The following is a 19,983-nucleotide window of genomic DNA, read 5'->3' as shown; positions in this document are numbered from 1 at the left end:
ATTGTGTTTCAGCCTTGATATGCAGTTTGGAAACAATGTGCTACTGTTTAACGGCGTGAACCAAATTTCTGCCAATGGGAAGAAGGGACAAACTCTCCACAAAAGCTGACAAAGCAGGAAGAACAGGATGACTGAGCTTTTAGATTAAAACTACCGGGGGCGTCTGAACTCTTATGGCTGGTGATGGAAGTAACAGTTTCCATAATATGGCCAAGTGATCAGATGTCTGCCACTTAGGTAAGAAAGAGACCATCGCCTACTTTTTCATACTGGGAATGGTACTGGAGCCAGTGGGCTACGTTTTTGTTTCCTTCAGGTTTTCTTTGATCATTCTTTTATGACATTATCTGAAAAAAAAAAAAAATGAAACCCTAATGAACTGAACCCACAAGCATTTAAATTTTGCTTGACTCTGACCTTGACTTTATTTAAATATCTCCAGGATCTCTTGCTGTTTCTAATGTTTGAGGTTTTCCTTCACCTGGTTAAAGATTGCCACATTATACCACTTTTAGAAGCCAGTGATGTCTGCTAAAAAGGAGGAGTAAGGAACACGTGCAGAGGGGGACGCTAAGGAGGCTCGGGTATGTGCAGCACCTTATAGACCACGAAGAGGGAAAACACGTCTCCACAGAAGAGACCCCGATAGTGCAGACATGAAATTAGCATGTATGAATTACTCGGAATTAATTGCTCAAAAAAAAATTCCATATAGATCAAAAGTTAAACCTTTCATTTGTTTAACAAAGTTTAAAGAAATGTATTGGATACATTTTAATTAGAAATGACAAGGTAAGGGCTTTAACAAACGATATGGGAGTTTAAAGAGAAAAACCCAAGAAGTGATTCCCCACATGTTGTTAATTTGTGAAGTTTCCTTTTGAAGAATATTGTCTGTTTGACGAAACGCATCGTCGTTTCTTTAAGAAGAGGTGTGTAATTTTTAACATGAAAGAGGACTGACTGCCTAAGTCAAAGCAATTTTAGGAGGTAAATTTTGCTCGTCCTCACGTATATACTCAGTGCTTCAGTAAACTCTTCCAGTTATATTTATTCAAAAATTATCCAACTATGGCAGAGCACTATAGATTCATGAAATACAACAATTTTGCAAAAACAAATTTAACGCCACTAACCTAAATGGCTTCCCACTTTCGGATGTAATCTGAGCAGTGGATTCCAGATGATTTGGTATATTTTAAAATTTATGCCATTAAAAATGACAGTTTCATCTTTAATGAGGTGTATATCAACTGTCTGTTGCTTTTTAATGGGAAACTTTGCATATCAATGATATTTCACAAACATATTTGTCTTTATTTTTTAAAATTAGCTTTCTAATGCCCTCCCCAAGGAAGCAAGCATTCAGCAATAAAGCTGCCTACTTGAAACATCCTTGTTTAATATGGTTCAGTGGGTGCCAAGCACGTATATAGAAAGCTTTGATATTCGTTGGGCCACGTAGAAGTGAGGGATTAGCCTTCTGAGAACTGCAAATTCATAATTAACTACAGAGAAGTACTTTATGTTGCCCATTTATAACAATTATTCAAATAATTGTATTCATCAGTCTTTATACAATGGATAAAGCCAATTAGCAACAGGAACACTTTCAGCCAATCAGATTTCAGAACAAATGGATAGCATCCCTGCTCACTTGCCTCTATAATTGATTGCATTACTCACTGCTTTCCCTTCTGTTGCCCGAATCCATAGTTTGGGAACCATCCGTGGGCTCGAACCCTCCCATTTCTAATTGGCACCTGCCCTTGAATATTGGCACCCAGGGTTCATAATGGAAATTCTTCTTCAAGACCTGATACGATGGCTTCCTTTCATGGCACCAGCCCAGCCATCAATATTCATTTGACTGCTTTATAAAACAACCTACAAAATCCAAACTTTTACTGACCATTTCTACTTGATTGTTTCTGTTACTTCGGTTTTTTGTTTCCTGTTTTTTGTTCCTTGTTTCGTTTTGTTTTGTTTTTAAGTAGCACGATCAGTTTGACGTTGCCGGTTTCCAGAGCGTTTGTTTCATGCTCTGGCTGGTAGTTCACTGAGCATCACTCCCACGTCATTCATTCAGCAAATGCTTGCTGAGAGTATACTCTGTGCTTGGCTCTAAGAGAAGGGAAAGGTGAAAAATAAAGACCCGCTGCTCTCCCCAAAGTCCTTGCAGCTTTATAGGTCCACACAGAGTCTTGCAAAACGACAAATCCCATTAGACAAGTACTAGCAAAGTAGAGGATCCGCAGCGATCGGCCAGGACTTTGAACAGAACGTTAAGGAACGAGCAGAGGCCTCCTTGATTGTCTAACACTTGGTGGCGGTGAACATTTTATTAAAGGAGCGTAAGTAAAGCATGAGAAAATGGAATCTGTCCCCCAGCTGAGCCTCCTGTTGTTTATCAACCTCCTTCTCCCCCTCCTTTAATTCAGCTCAGAGCTGGCTGAGAGCTGTCACGGCCGGCCACCGCTGGTGGTGGCTTCGTAGAGGCCTCGCAAGCCCCCCGCCCGATTATCTCCTGACCTGACTGCTTTCTCAGCTTTGAGGGTTTTATTTTTCGGGAGAACCACTGATTTTTTTTTTTTTAATTCTCCTTTTTAAGAAGTCATTTTGCGAAATCAGATTTTCTGATGAAGACACAACCTGCAATCTGTAGTCAGCAGATGCTGTACCATTTTGAAATAAGCGATCCAAGATTGTCATAAATTGATAACGAAATGTATTTGTCAGTATTGGCAAAGGATTTCAATTTATGGTAAAAATGTGAAATCAAACTTACATACATCAGTATGTAACATCTAAATATATTTGTATTTTAAGAGCTGTGTCAGAGCATCGACAGCTAACAATCAGCCTTTATTTTTTCATTCTGCACGCTGTTATGAACGAGTGATTTTAAACATTCATCTTCATGTTTCATGTGCTTTGAAAGTGGAGACTGAGGAATCTTTCTGCCTTGATTGTGTATCAATAACAAAATGAAACGATTGGAGAAATGTACTTCTGGATTAATGCATTCAAGCTATCCAAAAAAAAAAAAGAGAGAGAGAGAGAGAGAGAGAGCAAGAGATTTGGCTCATGTTTTTTAAGAAATTCATCCTCAGTTCTTAAGTGTTTTGTTTATGTCCCTTGAGGAATGGAAAGAAAAACGATTTGTTTTTACTTGTAAGGCCTTACTCAGTTGCCCAATTCCGCAGAAGAGCTGGACAGTGAGGACCTCTCAGGTAAGGGCTAGTCACTAGGTAAGGCGCTGCGGTGTCCAACCTGTGGGTGCTCTGTCCCAGCCTGCAAAATGCCCATTTGGTTTCCTGAGCACTTAATTAGCAACTGTGGGTTTTGAGACGGAAGGAAAACAAATTTTTATTAACGCTTTCTTCCTCCCCACGTCCCGTTCTTCCCTGTGCTAGGGGCATCTATTTCGCATTGGGACTGACGGCGTTAATGTAAGGAAGGCCAGGTCATCTTGGGGATCGCACTGAAGCCACTCTGTATTCAGTGGCTTAAAATAATTTTTCATGTTCTAGATGTAGAATGGTTCCAGAGAAATTTTTTTGCATCACAAAGCAGTTTCAGGATGTTGGATTATGAGAGAAGATCTTTATTTAAAAAAGAAAAAGCTCATGTTGACCATCTGCTTCTGTAGAATGGACTAGAAAAGCCATGTCATAGGTATCTTAGAAGCATGGGGTGGGGGGGCGGGAGGAAGGGGGGCAATTGTTTTGTCACACACCATGGTGTAAACTAATTATCCACCTCAGACCTTTTTCACAGCACACTGAGCTCTTGCAAAAGTAGGTTTCATGCTTGATTCAGGGATTTAGGTGTTACTAATCCAGAATAAGAAGCATATCCTAAAAAGGAGGGGGGGGGTGGCAAGGAGATTCAAAATGGTCAGAGCTAAACAATTATATGAGGTGCCATGATGCTCTGGGATTTCAGTGCCCACCAGCTAGAGCTTCTTAAACATTTTGATCAGTCAATTCTTACTAAGTCAATAAGGAAGGCCAGTTCCTTATTACTGTGATAGAGGAACCAAGACGTAGGACTGTGTGTGGCCCCTTACTCCAGCCTTTGGGAGGGTTCCATATTTCTCCTTCCTGAAGAGATTTCACTTGAGCGCCCTTGAATAGTTGGTTGTTAAGGTGGCAGCAGTCCTTGACGACAGGTTTCCCCCAGTGAGAAAATAAGATAGAGTCACTAGTCTCTCTCAAAATGCAGATTCATTGCCTCCTATATGCTTCTGTCAAACTTTAAAAAGGGGAGGATGCCTTTCTTTTTCTATGTACCATGTCGCAGTGTGAGCTTCGCTGTCGGGTTTTTCCACAGAATGGAAGCTCCGGGAGGCCGTTTTGGTTTTGTTCACTGCTGTATGCCTGTCGTGTAGTAGGCACTCGATTGATACTCGTTGGATGAATAAGTTCCCAGTCCCAGTGAATTCGGATAAATAAGTAGAAGATTAGAAAGATAGCCAGCCCATCAAGGGAGTGTTTCATGTTTGCCTCTTATTGGCGGTGTATTTAGAGAAGTTGCAAAAACATTAGCCCGATTTTGAGAGCTAAGTCCTTCTCCTTACTTAGAACGTAAGGCTGGTCGTAAGCAATGCGCTCTCGGTTCATGTCCTGACCCTAAATAAAACAGCTCTCTGACACAGTGGCCCTGGCGATTGGAACTTCTCAAGGACCCTAAAAGACGACGGAGTTCTCATTGGCCTGATCCCTCTTGGCCTGTTAGTCAGATGAAGGTCACTGAGATATGCAGAAGTCATTTTTCTTCTCTTTAGGAAAATGGGACTAAATCCGCCATCTACCCCTTCCTCAAGCATCATCAATTGCGGAAATACTCTGGGTGTCTCTCAGCTCTGCACCAAGTCAGATGTGGCCTTGCTGCAGCTCTATCAATCACCCAGAGTCAGGAGCAATAAACCAACAACTGTTTGTGCTCCTAATAATTTGGTTAAATTAATACTTACGTGCCCCCTCCCCCGCCCCCTCCAGGAACGCTGCAGTCCTGTGTTGCCCAGGACCCATAAGTCATGTAGAACACTGATGATCTATCAGGCCGGGCTTGGGCTGCCTTTGCATCTGGTTTGATGAACTAATCAAAAACTGATTAGCACCTTTGTTCAAAGGGGATGCTGATTAATCAATTACTATCGATTGTGAGCTTGGCTTCCCTCGGCAGCAAAGAGACATCTGAAGGGAAAAAAAAAAAACAACCAATAAAAATTGAGCAGCTGTCATTGTGTTTAAATTTATTAAAACAAAATACATTATTTTTTATGAAGCTGTCTTGAAATGGGTCACTGAAGGGGAGCATATTGATTGAGAAAGGATGAACTTCTCAAATTTCTGTAGCCTAGAGACTGAATTCAATTATAATACAAGACAAACAGGTTAACACCCGTCTTAAACAGTCCATCAATAAATGAGAGTAGGTGTTGCGCATTTAATGCTAAACTGTGGTAATGAATAATATTACCACCCATCCCCTGTTCCATCTGGGGAGAAATTCCATCCTTGCCTTATTATGGATAAATGCTCTATCCTGCATTTCCTGAGAAATAATGATGGTCTGTCTTCTGCCCACCTCCCCCATCCACCACCGCTACCTCAACCAAGGACAATTTCATGAGCAACATACCGCTTTCCATCCTCACCCAGCAGAGCAAGTTGCCCACCTGGTCCTCCTCTTTAACCTGCAGTAAAAAATTATGCCTGTGTGTAGCTCAGTGATTTAATTATTGGCAGACCTGGGGAGCTTATCCAGTCCCACCTTGAACCCTCTCATTTACTTTTTTGGGTGCTAACTTTATTGACGATGGATCCACATGAGTTTTCAGTTGTTTTATCAATTACATCTGCTGTTTCCCGGTGACAGCTGGTGGTTATTGCCACCCATGTGGAATAGAATAGCTTTAAGCATATTGATCCTTCTATTTTATTTTAAAACTTTTAAAAAATGTCTGCACGGCCTCCCTCCTTTCAGCACTGGAAGGGCCTTTGGGGACTGTTTAGTGGAGTGCATTGGTAAATAGACGGTGTTCCAGGGAATGACCCTCTGGCACTGTTAGAGCAATCCATCAGTCTTCTGCTTTTGAAGCAGAGGCCCCGACAAGAAATTCCAGAGCTGTCATGCTTCCCCAAAACATGTTTTCAACTCTTGCCCTGCAAATGAGAAAGTGATCTAGAAAAATCCCACATCTCCCTCACGATCGGTAGAAAAGTGTGGGTGCAAGGAAGTCTCTAAATGCCCTGATAATCCATGCCAGGTATTATGGAAGACCCTAGGTGTCCCCTAAAAGGATTCTGAAGGAAACATGGGCTCAAAATACAGTCTAAATTTAGCTAATGGAAGCACCTAAAGGCCTTGAGTCCAGATGATCAGTTCTGAGATAGGATACAGGACCATCTGGTCATTGTGAGTGTCCTCAAAGTTGGCTGAACTTGCTTGAAATGTGTGTGAAAAACTCAACAGACATAACATTGGGGCGGGGGGGGGGGGGTCTTTCCTTCCTTGCCTCCACCTAAGCTATGGCCCAGATTTGGCAAATAGGCGATTTCATCTCTGTGGTAGACTAGCAATAATGATGGTAAAGAAAAACTAGCTGGGCTATGTAGACAAATTCAAGGGATGGCCCCATAAATCTAAGGTGTAGTAGTTAGCCTGTATTTATCCAGTCCTTTCCAGCTCAGAAAACTTCCACATATCTCACCTGCTCTTTGTTCGGCACAACTGTTCGAGCTTCTCCGTCTTCTAGGCTCTGGGCAGGGCACCAGGCATGCAGTGGTAAACAAGACCAACCAGGAGCTGGAGCTGCTGGGGATCTCACAGCGCAGACCTCTGTTCTTACAGCAACATTCTAGTGGGGCAGCCAGGCTCACAGCACAAGATGATGGCAGACAGTGACAAATGCTGTGGAAGGAATAAACGTGGGTACACTGGGAGTGAGTGACTGGGGCTAGGAGGAGGTGGAGGCTAGCTTAGAACATAAGCTCACCATGGAAGGCCATGGGGACAGAGAGAGTGAGCCAGCCATGAGAGGATTTTCAGGAGAATCCTAGGAGAATCGTCAAAGAAGGGTTGTTAGTCTCAGTTTGCAAACGAGGAAGCGAGAGCTCTGAAAGTTAAGTGATTTACTCAAGGGGCAGGGTCAGAATTTGAACAAATGGGTCTTGTGGCCTCTGCAGGAAATGGGGACTTGAGTTTTAGAGCAGCTCTCCTTCCCCTGTGAAATCCACCCTTCCCTTATTATGATGTCTTCATGACAGTCTTTTTCCTCTTGGACCCCTTTCAGTTGAATGCAGGGGTCCAGGGAACGAGGAGGGAAAAGTCGGGCTCTCTGTAGCCCATCAGGAGTAGAACCACATGCTGAGTGACCTGGAAAGATCTCTTCCAGCATCCAGTCAGGCTCTTTCTCCTTCAAAGAAGTCCTTAAACTCAGATGATTTCGGTGCCGATGTCGCATCGAGTGTCCAAAATTATGAGATCTATTTCCCACTGAGATGGTTCTCTAGGCCATAGGGAAGTTTTGGGTCACAAAGGTTAAAACATATAGAGCTCCTTATTTTTAAAATTGTGTTTAATACAAGGCAGGAGGCTGAAACAATCGTATTGGGTCTGTGGCAGCTTGTCCATGGCTTTCCCACAATGTAGGTTTGAAGGTCATCAGATTGCTGATCTTCCCATAATCCAACATGCTACTGTTTCCCTCATGGGGAGGAAGGAGGCCATCAAATAGGAACATTTTCTCCAAACTAGCCAGTCACCAGGTTACAACACAAAATGTGAATTCCAGTTCTACAGGTTGGACACTGCTTTGGGGTGACTTCACCATATTCATTAATCCATCCTCCACACACCCCCAAATGCCTGAGGTCCACAGAAGCATCTTTCTCCAGAGAGAGATTCTAGTGGGAAATGTATGTTTTGAAATAGTTTATGACTGTCCTCTTTATCAGATGTATACTCTTTTAAGGAAAACTCTGGTTTCATCTTCTGTGCCTTCCTGTTGCTTAAAATGGAAAAGGCACTCCTACTTCTAAGTGCTTATTATGAGATGAGCGGGGCAGACTCATGAGTGTGCCTCTTGGTCTCTGGGGACACTGGATGTTTGGGGAGGATCCCCTCCTGTTCATTAAGGCATTTCTAGTGTTGGGTAAATTAACTAAATCAAGTTACTTGAGATGGGAGAAAAATCAACCTAAAAAATACTTGTTCTCCTATTTAGCTGACAGCAAATATTTAAAATCCTCATACTCCGATGGTACACCTGAATCATGACCTGGCCCAGGTGGCCTTCAGCCTTGACCACACAGGGCAGCTAGGCCATCAGTCACACTGTGTGCCATTCTGCAGAAATGGAAGAGGGCTTAGTCAACTCAGCAAGTGTTTATGGGGCATCTTACCATCTGAGAGCAGTGCTGAGTGCGCGGACAGCCCTTCCCCCAAAGCCTTGATAAGTATTTGCCTTGAGTCAGTAATATTAAAAGAACTGGGATAACGCTCTCCTTGGCCTTCAATATAGCAGATTTAAATCTGACAGACACTTGCTGAGTACCTATGATATGCCGAGGCCTGGCCCAGAGAGGCACTTTCATATTCAGCAATACACCGGCCTCTCGGAACAGCCCCGTGAAGTGTCTGGTTGTGCTCGATGGCTCATAGGGCCTGATCGACCCGCCTGAAATCACGGAGACAAGTAACAGAGCCCCACTTGTACCCCAGACCCAACGGCGGGCCCAGCGCACTCTCTAGTGGGCTGTGCAGGAGATGAGATCCTCACTCTTCCGCGTCTCCTGTGTGGGCCTGTTCCTGGAGGATCGTCTAGGCAATGACAACCTAGGAGAGCCCGAGTCCTGATCACTGGGTAGTGACGGTGTACAGCCAAAGCCTGGGAGCAGTACTTCTAATTTCAATGAACGCATCCTGAGCTCTGGGTGACGGGGGAGGACGCGGGCCACAGTTTTCCTTTAAGTAGCTTCGCACCGTGCCTTTGAAATGTTAGTGCAGCTGCAGTTCCATTGCTAGAATTAAATGCAGGTGAAGGGTAGAACCGGCTGCCTGGGATGCGCTATGGGATCTTGACTGTTTTTTTGCCTTACACTGATTCCTCCCCTTCTGCTTTCTAAGAAGACAGAAAAGAAAGGTTATGTTGCATAGAGGCTAGTGTGCTCCAATATATATTAACATCTTAATGGGAAAGCTGTGCATGTACTGTATACATTTACTACTCTCTGACAAGAGGGAATTAAATGTCAGAAGGATTTGTAGCATCTATAATTGAATTGGTGCTGAGGAAAGCAAATCTTAAGGAAGAATAACATATTAGGATTAGCAAATAATGTGGCATTTTGTCAGCGCGTGCCATTCAGTTTGTTCCCCTTCAGTAATAAAGTTGTGCTCTTTCAAACGCACACTTATTTTTGTTGCCACGAAGGGAGCTACCGTAGGTGATGGGAATGAGCGGCTCCATTTTTTCAGAAGGCACCAGGGTTGGGTTTGCTTTGCTTTGGTTTTGTCTGTGAGCTCAGATTTCGGTTTTGCCTCAGGTTTGGAAAAGCCACCATCAGGCTTTTTTTAAATGTCTTCCTGGCAAGAAGGAGCACATGACATCACGGGCACGAAGAGGCCTCTGAGGTAGACTAATCCCTAGGGTCCCGGGAAGCTGGAGGCGATGTTTCCGTTATAGACACGATTGCAAGTGTTTGTACTTAAACTGACTTGTCCGGGAAGACCTCAGCCCAGGAAAAAAAAAGTCTCAAACTAAACCACGTAACAGAACTGTTGTAAAAAGTCAAGAATCCTAACTTTTTCCCCCAGTCATTCATTAGATGAGGAAAGGGAGAAGGTCCAACATAGGAATTGTCCAATAGAAGCAGGAAGACCAGTATCATCAGAACCTCCTCCGTGTTTTAAACGTTAATTTCTAAGGTATCTTGTGAGGTATGGGGAAGAATAAATACGTGCTTTGAAGAGGCGTATTCCACGCTCCCCAAGGTTTTATTTTATTTATTTATTTTTTTTTATTTATATATGAAATTTATTGTGAAATTGGTAAATGTGCCAGCTAGCCTGAGCCGGGGATGTTAGGAAATGTGAAGGGATCGCCAACACCGGGTAGCGGTCCCCTGCCGTAGTATTAACTGTGTGTTACATGTTAACTGGATCGGACTTCAGCTCGTCAGAGGGCGGAGACTGGGTGTCCTTTTCGGCAAGGAGACCAGCCCCGGGCTGCAAGGTGAGCAGTGGTGCTGCAGCGAGCATTCTGCTCAGTGACGTCCTCTGCCAGAGTCCCTGTCTGCCAGGAGCTTGTCTAGGACATACTGGCCATTCCCTGGCTGTCCATGAGTCCCCGCCCCTGGCAGCAGAGCCTTCTAGGCTTATCACGGGTCCAGGGTGAAGGCATTCTGTTGGCAGCTTCTGTGAGGCGTCCCATGCCAGGTGGCGAAGTAGCCATAGAAACCGAGATGTGTCGCAGGGCCCTGTTTTAGCACAGGCAGCGTGACTCCCGGAGCGCTGCATTAAGGACAGCTCTGGCAAATAATTTAAGGAAGGAAAGCAAGTGGAGAAAAAGGAGTCCCCTGGCGCGCGGGGGGTGGGGGGACTGAAATTCCTCTCTGGCAATCACTTTTCTCGGCAGACCACCACCTTTAGAGCACTGCCTTTATGTTGCCCATGAGGAATGGAGCGGGCCAGGTCACCTGGCCCAAGGTAAAGAAATCCGAGCTCTTGGGGCATCACTCTTGGGAGTTTCTTTGAAATGTTTTTGTCCTCACGGTTTCTAAGATGCTAATGCGAGCCCAGGGTGGCCGACGCTGTGACCCAAGCAGTAGTGGCCAACTTAACATTCCACAGGCAGCTTGTAAACTCTCACCCGGAGCCAAGTCGTCCCAGCTTTTTGCCAAAAGAAAAGCCAACTCACGAATACTAAACAGCTCATGACGGATCTGTCCTTAAAGAGACTCGTGTCACGCTTAGAGCCATAGACGGGCCTGCAGGGGGGGACAGTACAGGCCGGAAGGAGAGGGCCCGCAAAACCTCTTCTCTTCCCTGCGTTGACAGGGCATACCTAAAATCCAGAGCTATGGGACGACTAGGCCAAAGTTACTTGGCCTCACACGTGAAAGGATTGGGGCGACATTCTTCCCCCGAACACACTCGGTTCAGGGCTGGGATAACCTTGACGCCAGGAGCATACACGAGTAGGAACATGGCTCCTCCTCCAGGATGATGGGGACAAAGCTTAGTCCCGGAAATATGAGCGCTCTTAGTAACACCTGTTGCTTCGTTTCTTAAAAGAACAAGGAAACGTTACCTTCCAAGCCCAAGACCTGTCCATTCGCCTGAGTACCAGGCGTGTTTATAAGTGCTTTCCGCACTCACGTTTCCTTTTCAGTGTAGGAGCTGGAGGCATCCGTGGAGTCTCATTCTTTGATTTCCTTCTCTGCCCGATTCAGAAAAGGAACCGAAAATGGAGATGCACCCCCCCACACCCCAGGAAAGCTCATAGAACCAGAGTGAAAAGATCTGCACCCCAAGAGGAGCAGGATCTTTGGATGATGGTGACAGATACTCTCCCAAGTGTTCCACTGAGAAGTCATTTCTCAGGCATAGGCAGAGTTGTTCCTTCAGGAGCAGGACAGGAAAGGCTGGGCGGCTGACGGACTTTGTTAGAGCTGTGATCCTTGTGGTGGTTGATGCTCCCTGCCCACGCCAGTCGTTCCTCCCTGCCACACCCCCCCCCCACTCCCTCCATTTGCCCACTGCCTCTTTGTGTAACAACTCGTGCCCTTGCTCCCGGCCTTGAGCGAGGCACGGGCACACAGGTGCAGGCAGTCCTGCCCTGGTAGAAGGTAACCAGCCTTCACCCTGCTCCCCCACCACCTCGAGCCAATCGACAGCACTATGAAAACCCTCCCGCCCACCCCACGCAGGGCAACAGAAGGTGGGAGTGCACGGAGGCAGGAAAGGGCTCCGTTCTTCACGGAGGACGCCAAGCCGTGGCAGGTGCCGGTGAACCCGGGGTGGGGTGGGGTGGAAGGAGGCCGTGAGGAGCTCACACACCTCAGTGTTCCCTGTAAATTAAACATCAGTTACCTTCTGTGTCCGTCTGCAGTAACTGAAGGCAGGAAAAATGTCTTGGTGATTAACTGGTGGTAGTAAACTTCCTTATCAAGTGAGTATCAGGAGATAGCTGGAGAGATTACCCTTATAAATAAGTATCTGTAAAATATGTATGTCCTTGAGGGTGGGCAAGATCACTAGAACCCAGGTACTGAATGTGGGCAAAGTGCAGGGGGGGAAAAAGCAGTCCTCAGCACATTTAGGTCTAAGTTCCTGGGCAGCAAAGGCCAAATGAATAGTTTTGGCGAAAGAAGTTAATCCCGCAGATACCTCCCCGTGAGGTTTTCTGTTTTTCTTTATCGCAGAGATTCTCTCTCTGTCTCTCTGGCTTCTAGAATGTTCCCGTGCCAGGGACGGAGGAGACAGCCTGTTAACAGTGGACGTGAGAGTGCCTTCCCCTACGTGGGACGGCTTCTCTCTGCTCTCAGCCTCTCTTCACCTCTTACCCCTAACTTTCCCCTCTCCTCAATGGCTAGTATCACTTTGCCCCATGCAATTCTAAGACCTGTGGAATGAGTTGAAAGACTCTATTTTTCAATAGGTCTGAAGCTCATGGCAATGGGAGGTTAGTTCATTTTCACTCCCACAAGATCCCCTATTTTGACAGCTCCCTAAGGAAAACACAGCTCCCAACTCTGGTCTTCCCATCAGCGACTCCGAATCTGTGCAGGTGGGCGAGAGAGTCTCCAGGGTGTGAAGCACTATATCCCCCAGCAGGTACCCTGTGTTGGAGGGGCACCCCGGGGAGGGGAGCGCTCCCCTTCGACAAGCTCTGTTGTCTCTAAAGGAAAAGAAAAAGTTTCCGTGGCCAAGTTCTGCCTCGTTGAAATGATTTTCAAGACACAGAGGCTGTTGCGTCCACAGTAGGTAACACTTGGGGCCGAGGAGGGCGATTCCTCTCCACCACGTTTCAAGTCGAGCTTATTAGACAGGTTGCTGGAGGGGCTCGCACATCACGGAGCGGGCTAATTGGCTGCAGTGCACTCTGCCTCCAACCCATCTCCCTTCTCCAATTAAACTTCCATCATCCCGTCGTCCTGGGCGACCGGCCGCTGCCGCCTCTGATTCGGGATTTCTGTTTGGGCTGGGGTTTTGGGGTTTTTTGGTAGTCCTTCGAAAGGTAACTTAATGAAACGCTTTGAATGCTTCATTTTTTTCTTAATTTAAACTCTTTTAATTAAAGCATTTCTCGTGGAACCCTCAGTCACGAGTTCTTTCCCCCACATCCTTCAGTACTTAATCTCAGAGCAGAATTGGAAATATCGATAGAAAGTGTAAATCATGCCCTCCTGCTGAAAGCGTTGTATCAGGTTTCGGCTCAAAAGAGCACCATTACCTTTAGCTGTCACGGATCTGTACACTTGATCGATAAACTTCAAATATTATTAGAGGTGGAGGCTTCAGAGATTTGCTCTGTTCTTTGGAGAGAGACAGAGATAAATCTTTCTTAAAAATTGACTTGAATTTGCACTCTCCGTCTTCCTGGTGAAATGCATTTCTCTCGGGCGTCCAGCAACTGCAAGGGGGACAGATTTATAGGCCATGTGCTTCTTGTACTGAAAGATTTAAATGGTAAATCCTTCACATATGACTTCACAAATCATGTAAAGTTAAAAGATTTTTACCGTTTCTGTTGCTGCTGTGCTTAAATTGTAAGGTACAGCCAGTAAATCATTTTAATGGAGGTGTCGTACTCGACTCAATAAAAAAAAAGACAATGGTTTAGCTTCCACTCCAAAATGTTAATGTATTAATCAACAGGAGAATAATTGTTTCTTACTACATTTATAAATCTCGGGTGCCATTAGGGTTTCGGCAAGGGGTGATGTGGCCACATTCCTAAATTAAAATTGTTTACACTGCCATACATCCATTCCGCATCGCCATAGCTCATTCTGGGTTCATTTTGGAGTTGTTCCCCGGCCAAACATGTCGTCGCTCAGTCGCAAGAAGACATCCTGAGGGAGTGATGCTTATAAAGGAAAATTAATTGCACCGTGAAGTGTTAAATAAATAAAATAAAACCCGTCTGTGGCAATGGACAATTATTCCCGGCTGTCTTTTCTTGAGATAGGTTTTTAGGCTTTAGATTGAGGCTTACTCCCTCATACATCCTAAATGTAGCAAGCATGTCACTTGTCTTTAGTCTTCTAAGCCTTGTTTTATCTCCAGGCAGCTGTGCCTTGAGAGCTGGGTTGCCTGTGCCTGTGCCCAGCAGGGAGTAAGTCGCTGGGCACCTGCAGAAAGCTGCCTTAGCCTCCCCTCCGCAGCTCCTGTTGCCGCCCGAAGGTGCCATTCCGAGAACCCTTAAGTAGTTAGGTCGCCTCCTTACTAGGACCCGCAGCCGGACACAGAGAGGGCGAGCGCTGAGACCAGGCCAGGACTGGACGCAGACTGTTTCTTCTCTCCCTGGCCCCTAAGCGTGGTTCCACACGCACTAGCGCTTCTCTGCTGCTTACAGTGAACTCGCCCTGTGGGGAGCACAGATCGGTTCGGCACTGGACAGGTCAGTCTGTTCCCTTGGTGTGACTTGATCCATCTGGACGGTCTCTCTGCCTCCTCCAGTGTAAGGGAAGGTGACCTCTGACCTGGAGGCAGTGCGGCCAGGGCTGCTGGTGTCTTGCGATGAGCTCTACATCCCTGTTCCTTTTCTGATCCCGACAGATTCTCGAGCGGGTGAAGAAGGCGCCATCAGAGCGGTGGATCATGCCGTGATCGGCGGGGTCGTGGCCGTGGTGGTGTTCGCCATGCTGTGCTTGCTCATCATTCTGGGGCGCTACTTTGCCAGACATAAAGGTAAGCAAGGTGCTTTGGTAGGCAGGAGGCCTCCCGTCACCACAGCCCCTGCATCTGGGGACTCGGCAAGGTTTTCCTTGCGAGGCAGTTTGGGTCACGTGGCCGCATAGGCTGTTCGGGTCCTGAAACTGGGAGAGAGGAGAAAAGAAAAAAAAAAAAGAAAGAAAAAAAAAGGAAAGAAAAACAGAAATCTTAGCAGCTGCTGATTAGGACTCTGAGAGTTGATGAGTGGCACGTCTTGATTTCGATTTTCTCTAAAAGCTTTCTAGATTTGTTATTCTGCAATCCGTAATTGGGGATAGAGCAAAAATTGTAAAAATAGGGGCCGGTGGGCCAGGTGTGGTGTGAACCCCCAAACGACAAGCGCGCCAAGAACGTGCCCGTAACCGTCTGCTTTCTGGGCAGCAGCTGGACAGGGCTCTGGTCCCCCTGGCCCCAAACTTGGGGTGAGCTGGTCACAGCGGCTAGAATCCTGCCTTGGTTGGATGTGCCTTAAAAGCCACATAAATATGTATTTTTTAAATCATTGGTGCAATTGATTTAAATTGCCATTAATCATCAGACGTATCAACTGTGCAGCCTGGATGGGCAATCATCTTTTCCAACGCTCCTCCTCTGTGCCCCATGCTGCTCTAGCCCTCTCCCCCGCGCCTGGTAATTTATTCTGCCCTTTCTCTGTCGGCCCTTGTCTTCCTCCGGTGTTTTTCTCGAGCGCTGTGCTGTGAGCGTGTGGGGCCGCCCTAGAGCATCAACTCCAGGCACTTGCATAGTGAGCACAGGACTGGGGTTTGGGGAGGATTCCTTGAGCACAGCAGTGGATGTCCAAGGTACTGGAAACCACCTTCAGAACCCACAATGCCTGTCTCCAGCATAAACCGTTTGGGGACCCCCGGCGCTGTGCGTACTTCTGCCCGTGCCCCGGAGGCGGCCTGCTGGGCTGAGAACGCCCAGCCTCTTGGTGGTGAGCGGGGTAGAGCCAGGAGGGTAAGGCCAGAGAGCGGGGCCAAGTCTCCTCAGCAGCTGTGGAGAACGAGGGGGCAAAGGGTGTCCTGTGCCGAGGGAGGAGGGGTGCAGGCAGGGAACATCTGGCCACCTGTCTGCTCACACTTGTCACTCACGAAAACCTGAAAACACAACAAACGTTATCAGCCTTTTTTTTTTTCCCCCTTTAAGAATCTTGGAGGATATATGACGGGAGGAGGGGCTGTGTGGTTTAGGTGGGCAGCGTAAACTCTCCCCAGACGTCATACCGAGGTGCAGGCCTTGTCTTTCTCCATCAACTTTCCCGTAAAGGGTTGGGACTTGCCGATGAGAGCGTCTCCAGCTTTGGAACGTTCTGTGTGTTGTCATTGCAACGTGGCCTTGCCAATTAGCGAATCCATGAATCCGGGTCCAGGCTACACTCACACCACGAGCGAGAATCACGCGTCCCCTGAGACAGACCCCCGAGCCTTGCTCACGCCTGTTGTCGTATCAAGTGATTTGGCGATCTGGACCCCTCACTCCGAAGGGGGGCGGGCAGGAGACGGTCCGACGTGCCTGCACACGCCCCGGCGAGGCCTCCCTGACGGACAGGCAGCGGTGACTCGCGCAGCCAGGAGACGGGGGCTCAAACAAACGATTTGAGACGACAGTAGAACATCGTCAGGGCCCTAATTCATTAATTGGCTAATTGCTCTTCCTTGCTTTGGTCCTTAACCATGTGCGCGCACATTGCCGGTCATTGGTCCTGGCCTGCACTGTTTATGCTAGTCAGCGGCTCTCCAGCTCTCTGCATTTCTAGCTTCCACTCACGTCTTCTTCTGCTGACATTCTCTGGTCATAATCACTGCTCTAATGTCTCATTTGCTGAATTATATCGCAGCGGTTCAGTTGGAGTGGTGCCTTTGGAACCCCCGGATCCCCATTTGTCTCATCCACCTCGCTCTCTTCTTCCAATTGTTTTTTCCCCTCTGCTGCCTGCACACCACTTCGGCTGATGATGGCCATAAAGCAAGTTGCCATCTCTGTACCACTTTACACAGAGGCCATCAGACAGTCACGGTGCTTTACCCCTTCATCTTTCAGGTACATACTTCACTCATGAAGCCAAAGGAGCCGATGACGCAGCAGACGCAGACACAGCTATAATCAATGCAGAAGGAGGACAGAACAACTCTGAAGAAAAGAAAGAGTACTTCATCTAGATCAGCCTTTTTGTTTCAATGAGGTGTCCAACTGGCCCTATTTAGATGATAAAGAGACAGTGATATTGGAACTTGCGAGAAATTCGTGTGTTTTTTTATGAATGGGTGGAAAGGTGCGAGACTGGGAAGGCTTGGGATTTGCTGTGTAAAAAAAAAAAAAAAATGTTCTTTGAAAGTACACTCTGCTGTTTGACACCTCTTTTTTTTTTTTTTTTTTTGGTTGGTTGGTTGGTTTCTTAAAATTTTCATTTCTTCCTACCAAGTCAGACTTGGATGCTTGGATTTAGTTTGGGTAGATTGCAGAAAATTCTGTGCCTTGTTTTTTTGTTTGTTCGTTGTGTTCCTCTTTTTAAATTTTTTTTCCTGCTGTTTCTTTCTTTCTGTTTTTTTTCCTTTGTGCGCATTTATTTTGCCCAAGAATTTTGGGATTTTTTTTTTTTTTTCCCCAAAATCTCCCATTTTGGAATTTGCCTGCTGGGATTCCTTAGAATCTTTTTCCCCCGTATTTTGTTGTTGTTTTTCCTTTCCTTTTTTGTCTATTTTTTGAAGTAACTGCTTTCTGTTCAAGATTCAGTTTCATGAAAGGAGAACCAGCACAGTTTAGATTTCATAGTTCAGAATTTAGTGTGTCCATAATGCATTCTTACTCTGTCGTCGTAAAGATTTGGGTGAACAAACAACGAGGACTCTTTGCTGCTACCCATGTTTCAAATACGTAGAGCAGTGAAGACTAGAAACGTAGACTGTGATTCAGAAAATGTTCTGTTTGCTGTGGAACTACATTACTGTACAGGGTTACCTGCAAAGTGAGGCGTGTCACAATGAGATCGAATCTGTCTTTAATTCTGTGTCTGTAGACGGCTCAGCATAGAGACCCCGCACTGTCCGGAAAGGTTTGGGGCGGAAGGGGCTCCTCCTTTTTCAACGCCCCAAACAGACCTGGCAGGTGAGGTCTGTTCCTTTTATATAAGTGGACAAATTTGAGTTGCCACAGGAGGGGAAGTCGGGGGGGGGCGGGGAACGATAGTCCTGCTCTGGTTATTTCTGTTTCAAACGATTCCATCCACCTTTCCCAATCGGCCATACTTCTCACTAATTTGTAGGAAAAAAGCAAGTCCGCGTGGTGTGTGAATGACTGGATGGGACAGGGTTTGGTTTTTCGGGGGTTTTTTTGGTTTGTTTTTTTTTTTGGGTTTTGGTTTTGGTTTTGTTTTTCCTTTGTGTTTAGTGAGGAAGACAGTAGGATGTGGCCTGCATGTACTGTATATTACAGATATTTGTCATGCTGGGATTTCCAACTCGAATCCGTGTGAAACTTTCATTCCTTCAGATTTGGCTTGACAAAGGCAGGAGGTACAGAAGAAGGGCCGGTATTATTCTCACACTGGTCTGCTGTCGATCTAGTTCTCGAAAGGTCAGAGCAGAGGTGAAAAAACAGCATGTAGGGATTTTCAGTTACTTAATCAAAACTCAAATGTGAGTGTTTTTATCTTTTTACCTTTCATACACTAGCCTTGGCCTCTTTCCTCAGCCTTAAGAACCATCTGCCAAAAAATTACTGATCTTCGCATGATGGCAGCCATAGTGCATAGCTACTAAAATAAGTTACCTTGAACATATCTTAGATGGGGAGCCTTGGGAAAAGGTAGAGGAGTCAAGTTACCATTTACATTTTTTTTAAAGAAATGTGGGGATTTTCACTGAAACGTCTAGGAAATCTAGAAGTAGTCCCAAAGGACGAAAACTAAACTCTTACCATATGTGTTGGTAAGGCTCCAGACTCCAGAATACAGTCCCTATGGAAAGATGGCATCAAAAAAAGAGATCTATATATATATAAATATATATTATATAACATTTTCAGTGAGTAATTTTGGATTTTGCAAGGTGCATTTTTACTATTGTTACATTATGTGGAAAAACTTAACGCTGATTTATTTAAGGGGGAAAAAAAAGTATCAACTCTTTGTTATTTGCAAGTGTGTTGATTTTTCTTGTCGTTGTTTTAACCTTTGATAGAACCATTGCAATATGGGGGCCTTTTGGGAACGGACCGGTATGTAAAAGAAAATCCATATTGAGCAGCGTTTTGTTTCCCTCCCCACCCCACCCCCATCCCTAGGCACTTGACCAAGACAAAAAGCCACAACGAACATCCCTTTTTCGATGAATTTTATAACGTGCAGCTCTATCCCGAGCCCTTTAGTGCCCATTCTGACCATAGTATAACCACATCAAAGGGTGAGAACCATTTAGCATGTCGTTAAAAGGTTTTTTTCAGTTGTTCTTTTTGGGGGGGGGGGGAGAAAAAACAACTACCATTGCTCACCAAATTGGCATCTCATTTTTGGGAACTTCCATCTTTGTTTTGAAAAGTGTATGGTAGTGCAGTGTTCCTGATGTAACTTTCTGGCTTTTACGATGTTGACATGTCTCAGGTTCATGTGTTCTGATTGGTGTTTTTCCGTCTCAGGTAGATTGCAAAGTGTAGGCCCCACGCATTGGAAAAAATAAAAATAAAAAAATAATAATAATAATAATAAAGCAAAAACAGGAAATTATGGATTTTAGTTGTATATTGGTTTATGTATTTTTTCTTAAGTATACAGTGCACTGTTTGAAATGTATTGTTGAGTATTACTTTGTACAGGTTGATCACTTTTTTTAGAGTGAAGAAAGAACAAACTTGTTTTCTGTGTTTTTTAAAGGAATATAAAATAATGAAGGATGTATCATTGATGCCAAATAAGCTTGTTCTTTAGTCACCCCGACGTATTATTTTTCCCTTTAGGCCAGTTCTGTTTTCGAGGTGTACATGAACAATGTTATGGTGTAAGAAATTTCATATCCATATGTTCCCATTCGCATT

General features: G+C 45.5%; 1 protein-coding gene across 13 annotated transcripts in view; it reads left to right on the top strand.

Annotated features, from left to right (window-relative positions):
• The window catches only part of CADM1 (cell adhesion molecule 1), a 331,439-nt gene extending 311,814 nt beyond the window's left edge, over positions 1 to 19,625 (top strand). For 7 of the 13 annotated variants that reach the window (XM_040483092.1, XM_040483090.1, XM_040483095.1 and 4 more), the window contains 2 exons: positions 14,797 to 14,928; positions 16,996 to 19,625. In XM_040483092.1, coding sequence (XP_040339026.1) covers positions 14,797 to 14,928; positions 16,996 to 17,114 — 251 coding nt within the window. In that variant the 3' untranslated portion in view covers positions 17,115 to 19,625. Of the gene's footprint in view, positions 1 to 3,179; positions 3,234 to 14,796; positions 14,929 to 16,995 lie in introns of all 13 variants that reach the window. The other 6 variants (XM_040483091.1, XM_040483086.1, XM_040483087.1 and 3 more) reach the window with 1 other exon arrangement.
• The last annotated feature ends 358 nt before the right edge of the window (positions 19,626 to 19,983 follow it).

Source organism: Herpailurus yagouaroundi, unplaced genomic scaffold, assembly GCF_014898765.1.
Source record: "Herpailurus yagouaroundi ecotype Mexico unplaced genomic scaffold, PumYag 161, whole genome shotgun sequence".
Taxonomy (NCBI): Eukaryota; Metazoa; Chordata; class Mammalia; order Carnivora; family Felidae; genus Herpailurus; species Herpailurus yagouaroundi.
Note: the sequence above shows the minus strand (reverse complement) of the source record. Positions and strands in the feature narration are given on the sequence as shown.